Source organism: Eumetopias jubatus, unplaced genomic scaffold (assembly GCF_037043125.1).
Source record: "Eumetopias jubatus isolate StellerSeaLion01/CBP00866 unplaced genomic scaffold, mEumJub1_p1.0 scaffold_4, whole genome shotgun sequence".
In the NCBI taxonomy this organism is placed as follows: domain Eukaryota; kingdom Metazoa; phylum Chordata; class Mammalia; order Carnivora; family Otariidae; genus Eumetopias; species Eumetopias jubatus.
In genome coordinates, this window is record NW_028274810.1 from 122,270,663 (window position 1) to 122,280,861 (window position 10,199).

The 10,199-nt window shown below is 48.7% G+C and overlaps 1 protein-coding gene across 2 annotated transcripts; it reads left to right on the plus strand.

The window, feature by feature from the left end:
* The first annotated feature begins 742 nt into the window (after positions 1-742).
* On the plus strand, positions 743-6,501 carry LRATD2 (LRAT domain containing 2). 2 transcript variants are annotated; one of them, XM_028105699.2, is made up of 2 exons: positions 743-1,209; positions 1,730-6,501. In XM_028105699.2, exon 2 carries the CDS (start codon positions 1,826-1,828, stop codon positions 2,765-2,767), a length of 942 nt encoding a protein of 313 aa, XP_027961500.1. In that variant the 5' UTR covers positions 743-1,209; positions 1,730-1,825; the 3' UTR covers positions 2,768-6,501. The 2 variants fall into 2 exon arrangements, with proteins under 2 accessions (XP_027961500.1, XP_027961499.1); XM_028105698.2 differs by having other exon boundaries at positions 743-1,149.
* Positions 6,502-10,199: the final 3,698 nt, after the last annotated feature.

Sequence of the window (10,199 nt, forward strand, 5' to 3'; positions counted from 1 at the left end):
TACATCCCCTATCCCCAAGGAAAACAACGAGAGAGCAAATGCTTTCTCTAACTACCGGATGACCTGGTAACTCTCGAAATAACAGAAGTTATGAAATCTACTTTGTGCTAACTTCCAGGGACATGCAATAAAATAGAGCGCAGGGCTTGGAAGCAAGCCAGAACTAAGTCTTCGTTCTGTTTTATAAGTGTTTCCTTTCTGTGAACTTTTTTTCCAACCGTGAAGTTTCACAGCATTCATCCTAGAAATAAACTGAAAAGCTTCCTGAGCTGTCCCAGTAAAAAATTCTTTTCTGTGACCCTTGGCAAGAAATACATTCTAGGAAAGAAAAGAAGAGGCAAACGTCTGTTTACTACCTAATGACTATTCCTTTCTCTCCAGGTCTCCGGGCGAGAAGAGGCGAAGGGGAAACACAACACCAAAACTCTTATTCCCTCTCTCATCTCTACACTGGCAGGTGGCGTACGCCTTCCAATTTCTCTTTAAAGCCGTCAGCTCGGAAAAATACGAAGTGAGCAAGCAGCGAAGACCCCCACATCAAGCCCTTGCTCTAAGAAGGCAAGCGGGATTCCCAGTGGTCGACGGAGACATCAGCGTTCAGGGTGTCAGCCAGCCCTCGGGTTGATTACTTACCAGCTGGATTTAAACCCGCTCCGACGCGGGGGCGTGGCTTGGGCGGAGCCCCGTGGCCCGGGTGGGCGGGGCGGGGGCGGGGATCCCGGAGGCTCTGAGCCGTGTGGGAAAGACCTGGGCTCCGGGAGCAAGCGTCTGTCTCTTTAAATGCTAGGGGCTGCGCTCCCGCCCGGGGAGCCCGGAGCCGGATCTACAATCCCGTCCCTCCCGCTCCGGCGCTTGTTGCTCGCCGGGTCCGAGCCGGAGCTGCCGCCGCCGGGCAGCAAGGCTGCTTCCTTCTCCGCCTTCTCGCGCCCCACCTCCCCCGAGAGCAGGCTGAGGGGGAGCCGCAGCCCCAGCAGGAGGGAGGGCTGCGGTGTAAACAGGCATTGCTCCCCACCTTCAAGTATTGGGGCGCTACGTAGCCGCGGGGGCAAGACATGCGTTGCTCCCCCCTGCCCAGCCTCGCTGCCACCGGCGCCTGGAGAGGAGCGATTGCGGATCCCACACCTGCAAACTCACCTTAGAAGTCTCAAGGTGCGGCGGGGGGCAGGGAGGGCCAATTCCCTATTCCCCAAGGCCTCCACCTCTCAGTGGGTGAGTTTTCGCAGGTAACCCGAACCTAAGGGCGGGCGAGCGCGCGGGGGAGGGGCGGGCGAGACGGGAGGGGAAAGCGCCGCAGGTGAGCCAGGTAGGGTGGCTCACCTGCGCGGGCCAAGCTGCGGGATCCTCGCCGGTTTCCCCGAGGTTGGAGGCTTGGGGGCCGTCTCAGGGGCTAAGTTAGGGCCCTGGGGTAAAAGAAGGGTTAAGAAAAGAGGGGTTGGAGTAAAGTTTCTCTTCTTTACCTCCTGCCTGGGCTTGGCAGGTAGGGCGCCGGCGGAAGCGGTTGGAGCTGCTGATGCAATGGGCGTTTGCCCGGGCGAGGTGAAGTGCTGGGGGCGGGGTAGAGCTAGAGTTGCCCAGACTCCTGCGACCGTGACCCTAGAGGTGGAGATAGGAGCTATCCCCGTAAAATGGCTCCAGGTGCTCTGCCCCCAGCCCTTCCTCCTCCTCCTAAGAAATTGTCCTTTTCATGGAAGGGCTCCTACATGGCTTTCTTGCTTTCCTCTCCGAACAGGTGGTGTCCGCCCCTGTCCGGGGACCCGTGCCAATGACCCTAGTGGTGGTTTCGCTTTCTCCCCTCTCGGCTGTGTGAACGTGTATCCGCAGCGTGATGGGTAACCAGGTGGAGAAACTGACCCACCTAAGTTATAAGGAAGTTCCCACGGCCGACCCGACCGGCGTTGACCGGGACGACGGGCCCCGCATCGGGGTCTCCTACATCTTCTCCAACGACGACGAGGACGTGGAGCCGCAGCCGCCGCCCCAGGGGCCGGATGGTGGCGGCGGCGACGGCTTGCCGGACGGCGGGGACGGGCCGCCACTGCCGCCGCCGCAGCCCTACGACCCGCGGCTGCACGAGGTGGAGTGTTCCGTGTTCTACCGCGACGAGTGCATATACCAGAAGAGCTTCGCGCCGGGCTCCGCGGCGCTGAGCACCTACACGCCCGAGAACCTGCTCAACAAGTGCAGGCCTGGCGACCTGGTGGAGTTTGTGTCGCAGGCGCAGTACCCGCACTGGGCTGTATACGTGGGCAACTTCCAGGTGGTGCACTTGCACCGGCTGGAGGTGAGCAACAGCTTCCTGACGGACGCGAGCCAGGGCCGGCGCGGCCGCGTGGTGAACGACCTGTACCGCTACAAACCGCTGAGCCCGGGCGCCGTGGTGCGCAACGCGCTGGCACACGTGGGCGCCAAGGAGCGCGAGCTGAGCTGGCGCAACTCGGAGAGCTTCGCCGCCTGGTGCCGCTACGGCAAGCGCGAGTTCAAGATTGGCGGCGAGCTGCGCATCGGCAAACAGCCCTACCGGCTGCAGATCCAGCTCTCGGCGCAGCGCAGCCACACGCTCGAGTTCCAGAGCCTGGAGGACCTGATCATGGAGAAGCGGCGCAACGACCAGATCGGGCGCGCGGCGGTGCTGCAGGAGCTCGCCACGCACCTGCATCCCGCCGAGCCGGACGAGGGCGACAGCTACTCGGCGCGGACTACGCCGCCTCCCGGGCGCCCCCCTGCGCCGGCCCGGGAGGAGGAGGCCCGCCAGGCGGCGGTGCACTGAGGGGCCCTCTGAGTGTGGAGTCTTGAGAGGGAGCTTTCGCAGCAGCAGCCGCCGCCGCCCCCTCCCTTCTCTCACTCCCTCCTCCAGCACCTTCCGGGCCCCATCTGGGCTCCAGGGCCATTTGGAAAAAAGGAGAGTTGGCGAAATGGCGCAGCCAGCTGTGGCTTGAGCTTGTTATTCTTGGACGGAGGAGGAAGAGGGAGCAGGTAGGAGCACTTTGGCCGAGGGCGCTTCCTGCCCTCCCGTTGGATCAGTCTTCCTTTCCGAGGTGGGCCAAATGGTGGACTTGCTTGATACTTAATCCTTGCTGGCCCTGGGTCCAAAATCGACCCTTTTACGCACTCGGGGGTGGAGGAAAGTTCAGAGTACCAGTGCCTGCCATTGCGCCCTTCCTGCTTCCCCTCCTTCCCTGGGCTTGCGGGGTGCCCTGTACTGAGGCCTGAGAGGATTTGTGGGGGCGCCCCGCCAGCACTGAGAGCCGCAGATCTGCTACCCCCACCCGCGAGGGGTGTATGTGGGAGTGTGGGCTATGGGAAGCCGGGTGATTGACTTTGGGGGATTCCTTGAGTTTAAGGCTGGAGAGACCAGGCCCAGGTCTGGGAGCAGCAGACCACAACCAAGCAGCCCCCTGTGAAGTATAATAAATAGTTGGGTAAACTTGGGCTACACAACAAAGACTTTGCTATCGCCCCCTGCCCACCCCCACCGCCAAGTAATTCATCTTCTGGAGCTGACTTCTAGGAGAGTCTCCTGCTCTAGCCACCACTTCCCAGGTTCCGAGTAAATCATTGTCACAGGCCAGCTAGGGGAGGGATTCAATTATGATTCTGTCTTGCCGCCTTTGTTTCTAGCCTGCTTTTGTAGGCACTTGGAGCCGCGTTGTTATCAAAGGAAGGAAGCCCTCTGTGTCTCTGATCTAATTAAAACTGCTTGGCTGTGTTCATCTGCAGGTCACACGGGGTTCGCGGGTGCCACCCCCGCCATAAAGTATCCACTACAGAAACAGTCAAATGGGGTTGCCCTGGCAGAAATTAGTTAATTTCCCACTGATCACCTAACCCCCTTCCTGAACAGTGAAGGCAACCTTTTGTAAACTGTAAGGCTTCGGTGGTGGACCTGGGATTTTTTTTTTTTTTTTTTGCCTCCTCACTGCCCCATCCCCCTCACTCACTTTTGTTCTGCCGGTGATAAAATCTTAGGCTTGCGGTCTATTCATGATAAGGTGTTTTGCTAGCCACACCTGATGCAATTTAATCAAGATGCAAAGTCTTGTTATATCGCAGCCCTGTCTTTGTTCCTTGGAGAACGCCCCCTCCCCCCTTTCAGTGCGATTTTGCAATTAAGAGGGGTGACAGCCATCACAAATTAAATGCCACCTGGTGTAGTCAGCACCGAATCTGGTGACAGTCCTAGGGCACAGGTTGGTGGTTGTGAGATGTGTCGGCAGCAGGCTGGCCTGTACTCTTGGGATCTGCCGCTGATCCTGTTTGCTGTACTGTGGGGCTTCTAGAAATTTTTACAGCCCATCTCTTGTATTCACGTGAGCACTTGGATGATGTGTGCCCTCGATTTCACAGTGTTGTTTTGCTGTAGATTGGCACTGCTAACGCCGTCTCAAAAGTCGCATGAAGTTTTCCTTTCTCTTGGGTGTCATTTTAGATGACACTGAACAAGTCCGTTTGTGAACAAATTCTTAGAGTTGGAATGGAATCCTATATGAGTGTCGTATATTAAGCTGTGGCCATCCTTGGGCCTTCTCCCTGGGGGTTTCTAACTCATGCAACAAGACTTGAAGGATTTCCTTGTATACTTTTTTCAAACTTGGAAGTTGATGCCATAATTTTTCAAAGCCTAGACCGTCGTAGCACCTCAGTATGAAATAATTTAATTTTAGGGGCATTTGCTGTGTTCCCTGTTCTCACAAGGATCACCAAGCAGGTTCTATCCCTTTGCTACAGAGGAACCACACTCAGCCATAGTCTGGGACTTTGGGGAGATGTCAGTCACCTGTGGGAAATGTAGATCTAGTTTTCATGTGTAGTTCTCAGCTTCGTGTTTATATTCTCTTGTTCATGGAAAAGCCAAGCAAGGTAAAAGATATTTAGGAGAGCCTCAAGTATCTAACAGATAATGGGTTTTTGTTTTGTTTTGTTTTTATGCTTAACATGGTAGTTGAAAGACCAGTGTGCAGACAGCAAGAGTGGAGAAGAACAGAACAGCACTGTCTAGCAGCTCTGGGCTGGCTGGCTAGCCAGCTAGCTTTTCTGCTCCCCTATCTCTGTGGGCCTCCTTTGCCCTCAGTTAGAAAGTGAATGTCATTGGTCCCACGGAGGTAGGTGCACCAGTGACTGTTGTTACAAAGGAACTGCTTTTTGTGGGAAGTCTCCACCTGAAGGAAGAACTCAGAAAATCCACACCAATAGTAGTAGTCTGCCTCTAGACAAGAGGTTTTTGAAAATGAACTAGAAGAGAAAATCCATCCACTCCAGAGACTTTTCCCATGTCATGCAAGCATTTTTACTGGCTACCAGAGGTATGAAGCATGTAATACGAAGAATGATTCCATTGGAAGTTTTCTTAGGGCTCTGTGAGGCTCTAAAGCAACAACCAACCACTGCAGGCTCCAAGAAAGGAGCATCTGTCCACGCAGCTCTTTCCTCAAGGTGGCAGTGTTGTGGATAAGTGAGTTGGCAATGTCCAGGCTATGGCTACATCTGGCACTTTAAAAATATATATATATATTTAATAATTTTTTGTTTCTCCTTGGGAATAAGACTTTAGAACTATTTTGTACTGTGAATTATGTATGTTCTTTGAAAGAAATATTGATTCTAACGTTCTTCAGAAGCTGTGGCAGGGATAAGCGGAACCCCAGACTGGAACACATACTAAAAGTAATGAAAACAAATTCTATTTTCTTATTTGAGCAAATATTTTATTGAGACTGCTTATGTATGTCAAAGGAGCCCACAACATCAGCTACACAACTTTTTGTATCGAAAGAACTTGGTTTTTGTAGCTTTTATTCCACATGTAATTTAAAATGACTTTATAGCACTAAAATGCCTATAGCAGAAGACTTGACACCAGACCTTTAAGGAAATTTTTAGTTTTTATGAAAAGTTACACATCAGTGGTTCAACTTCTCGTGTCTTCGGTGCTTCTGGCCCTAAGAACACCACTAGACAACACAACAACCACATGGAAACATATTTTTGGAAGCAAAACTTTAATTTTATATGACATATGCTATGGAGAGTGAAGAAAAATTACTGACTACTTGTTTTCTATTTTTTTTCTTAACAAAATGGAATCCACTGTGTTGAAGACTCTTGATATCATGTGATTGTCTAACCATTTTTTAAAAAAATACATTAGAATAAAATCTACGATCATGGTCAACAAATGGTTTTGTTTGGAAAGTTACATTTGTGAAAAAAAAAATTTTTTTTTAAATCATGGTAACTACAAACTTGACTGTTTATTCAAATTTTCACTATGTTTTGTTAGCTATAATTCTTGTGAACCCTGGAGAATTACATTAACTAACACAGTAAATTCTATGTATATTTTATTTCCTAGTGAATTGTGTAAACTGTATTTTTGTTGAAGAATGTATGTTAAATCAATGTTATGTTCTCATACCACTTCTTGAGAAGGAGGTTCTGATTTGAAATTGTATCATTTCCTTCAAAATGAAGGGCAGTGTTTAGTTAAATAAAAGATTGATGACATCTTTTGAACCACTTCCTCTCCACCGTCTTATTAAAATAAAATCTGTCGTCCTTTTGGAAAACGCTATAAGAGTTTCCAATAAACCATCTATTAGTGTTAACTGAATTTATATTTTTTTCCACTTGTATACATCTTTCTGCTGTATGTGGTTCAAAAATCAAGCTGCAGTTTTTCTGAGAATATTGGTGTGTCTCATCTTTACATTGCTCAGTAAACATTTTGATGAATTCATTTAGTGACAAAGCCCTCCCTGCATTTGCTCTGCGAGAATTAATCACCCATTGCTCCTAGGCTCTCAGTGTTCCTGAAAAATGTCTCATAAACATAAATTTTCAGTGCACATTGATTTTCAGAATCAATACAAACATTGCTGATCACCACACTCCCATATTGGAATCTACACTGGGGCATTTTGGTATTAAGATCAGTTGCATCTTGGGTGATTGAGTTTCAGACAAAGGGAATGCACTCACTGGGTAATTGAATTACAGAAAACGGACAAATGTGACCACATGGCACTGTTGGCATAATAAGGGATGCAGATGCCAGCAGTCGGTAGAAGAGCAGATGTGGCATCTGGGACTGGTGTGTGGGAGGCCCCCAGCACTCCTTTGGCTAGCATCTGAAGCCACTGTGCCAGTCCTGTGAGGTTCAAAAGCCTGGGCGTTGTCAACGGGCTCTTAGGGATATGAAGAACCGCGAATGCCGAAGGTGATAGGGAGCTCAGCAGTAGGGAGGCCGTTTATCCCTAGAGTGGGAGTCCTTAATTTATCATGGTTCTCCTTGCACAAGAAAGTAAAGGGAGGGGAGCCTTCTACAGAATGTGCCTTTATTCTTGGTTGATCTTGGTGTAGGCTGCTCTTCCATTTCTTCTTTGTGGACCGAGCTTGCTTAATGTAGGAAAATGACATGTTTGGAAGCATTTAAAAAGACTTCCAAAATGAACAGACCCGGAATACATGCAGAAGGGCTTTTATTTCCTTTTACTGAATTAACTGGGGGAACTGCTTATTGAACAAATATAGCCATTTTATCTGCAGAGTAGATGCAAGAATGATTGGTGTGCGTTTGTAATCACAACAAGATACCGCTAGGTATTAATGAAAGGGCCAGAGGATGCTGAACTCCAGCCTAGGTACTGGAACACAGAGATAACAATCTCCCTGCTCCAGAGTTTGTTTCTCAGGGGAAATCAATTTTACTCCTGTGTATACGACAGATTATAATAAAGGTGGCCCTGTAAAGTGCTGATGGTTGGTAGGTCTTCAAATAAAGCAGGTGGGTGTAGATTTAATTGGAGTACTCCCACTAGAGAATTCAGACCAAAATTCTGAAGGTACAGATGGTGGCAAACAGGATGTGACTAATATAACTAATATTCACGAAGTACTTAACTGGGAGACTCCGAAATTCTCAGTGCCTAACATACAAAGATAAACCAGATCCATAGTTTTCTGTGTTCAGTGTCACTTCGTCTCAAGGTGCTGTCATCTCTATGGTTTGAAGAGGGTGGGGCAGCAGTGGTTTTAGGATAGATGGAACAGGGGGAGCAAATGGGTGACCCCGTCCTTCCCTCTCCCAGAACTCCATTGCCAGCCAGGTTATGATGTAGAGTGTGAATTCAGGCCTTTGCCTGATACGACTGAGACGAGTGGCACAGGTCAGCCTGGGTGGAAGCAGAGGGAAAACAGCCCAAGTCTGACAGCCTTCATGCCGTGGTCTTGGCGTCATGATTACAGAAGATGTTATTTTGTTCACTCGGCCAATACAGGCCACTGCTAGAATACAGACTTTGGTGCCTTGTCAGGGGTGGCCATCAGTGACTCAAAAGATGAGCTTTGCTGCATTTTTGGGGGGACACTTGTACAACAATGTACTTAACTTCCAAGGTTTGATGACCTTGATAGTGCATTCATCTTAACCCCGTTAACTGAGGATTCTCAGTGGTTAGGCTAAACTAACCACTAGGTACAGGGTCTGACCCAGGCACAAAGAACTGACGAGTGGGTAAGTCTTGACAGTCAGACTCCCTGGGTTTCTCTACTCAGGGCTCTGCTTACTCTGAAGCTGGTAACCTTGGGAGAAGTTAAATACCTGCTTGGAAGTTTTATTTTATCTTTTGTACAATGTGACTTATGGACATAGGTCAAATTCACTGAACTCTGAATTTCAGCTGTACTTGAAAAATAATATGTATATAATATAATCAGACTAAAATAATACCTACTTCAGATGGTTATGAGCACAAAATGAAACAATGTACATAAAGCCCAGATCAATATCTATTATGATTGACTAGAGAAAATCTAGGATATTACAGGTATTCAAAAACCTTATTCACAGTGAAGTTTCTTTCTGGGACAGAGAGGTCTTCCCTTTAGTTATGGAGTGTTTCTTAGCTACAAGACACTGGTAAGATAGAGATAACTCTAAAACTTCAGTCTTTTAGCCACTGCTGGAGGGTTTGAAATGTCTCTTGGGCTTTGATCTTTAGTAGATGAACCACTTAACTTGCTTATAATATTTCATTCAAATATTGCCTAAGAACTTTTAAGGTACTAGGTGCTGTAGAGCCAAGGGGGGATTAGAAGTGATAGATAATATTAACACTGATGAGGTCGCCTTGCCCCCCCACCCCCATCCCCAGTCCAGTGTTAATCATCACAATGGCCTTTCTGGACAGCTGCTGATAGCTTCGTTTTACAGTTGAGGACATAGGTTTAGAGAAATGAAGCCATTTGTCCCTGGTCACACAGCTTATAAGCCACAGCTTCTGGCCTGGTCATAGGAATGCTGGTCTCCAAAGGCCCAGGCTAGGATCCCTCCACTGAAAGATCATCTGGCCCTTCCTACCCTTTGGCTGCCCCTCCCTTCTCCGTACCCAAGGAGAATACAGAGAACCTTCTTCTGCTGCAGCTTTTGTCATGCAGCATTATCTGAGGGGCAGGTAGATTTTCACTCTTGTTGCAGCAGCTCCAAAGGCAGTGACCCTCAAGGCAAGAAGAGGCAGAAAGAGGGGAAGCAACTCTCTGAGTAACAATAACAAGCCCTGGGTGAATGTTGACCATTCCCTAATTACCTCCGCCCTTCGTGGCTGAGCATTGTGATAATCCGTACTCCAACTGCCCCTCTTCTGTCCCCTTTCAGGCTGAGTTCAGGTCACACGGTCCTACTTCAGATCTCGCTCCAGCCCCTGACTTTTGCTGTGTGACGCTGGGCAAGTTAGTAACTTCTTTAAGCCTCCTTGACTTATCTAAAAATTGGGGCTATTAGGACTGTCTAATCCACAGGGCTGTTCATTGGCTTACGTGAGATAATGTAAACCAAGTGCATCATGGAGCACTTAGGTGTGCCGTGAGCGCCATATTGGCCCTGCCACAAATGGCGTGTCTACAAATATGATATATGACCTTGAGCAAGTCCCTTTACCAACTAGGAGCCTGGATCTACATTTCTGTGTGTGGAGTCCCCAACTCTAGCGGGAGTCCCCGACAAGATTCCAAGCGCAACTTTATCCTTTGAGATGGTTCTAGAAGTTGATAGTTGCTATACTTAATTATAACCAATTAATACTAATTAGTACTTCGTCCTTGCCTGTAACCCTAAACCTCATTCATGTAAAAAATTAATATGTAGAAAAATTAACATGTAAATGCAAAAAAATAAGGATTATACGCAAAAAAATTTTTTTGAACTG

Bases quoted from the DNA above. Each gene is read 5' to 3' on its own strand.
- LRATD2 (XM_028105699.2), top strand. From the start codon at position 1,826: ATGGGTAACCAGGTGGAGAAACTGACCCACCTAAGTTATAAGGAAGTT.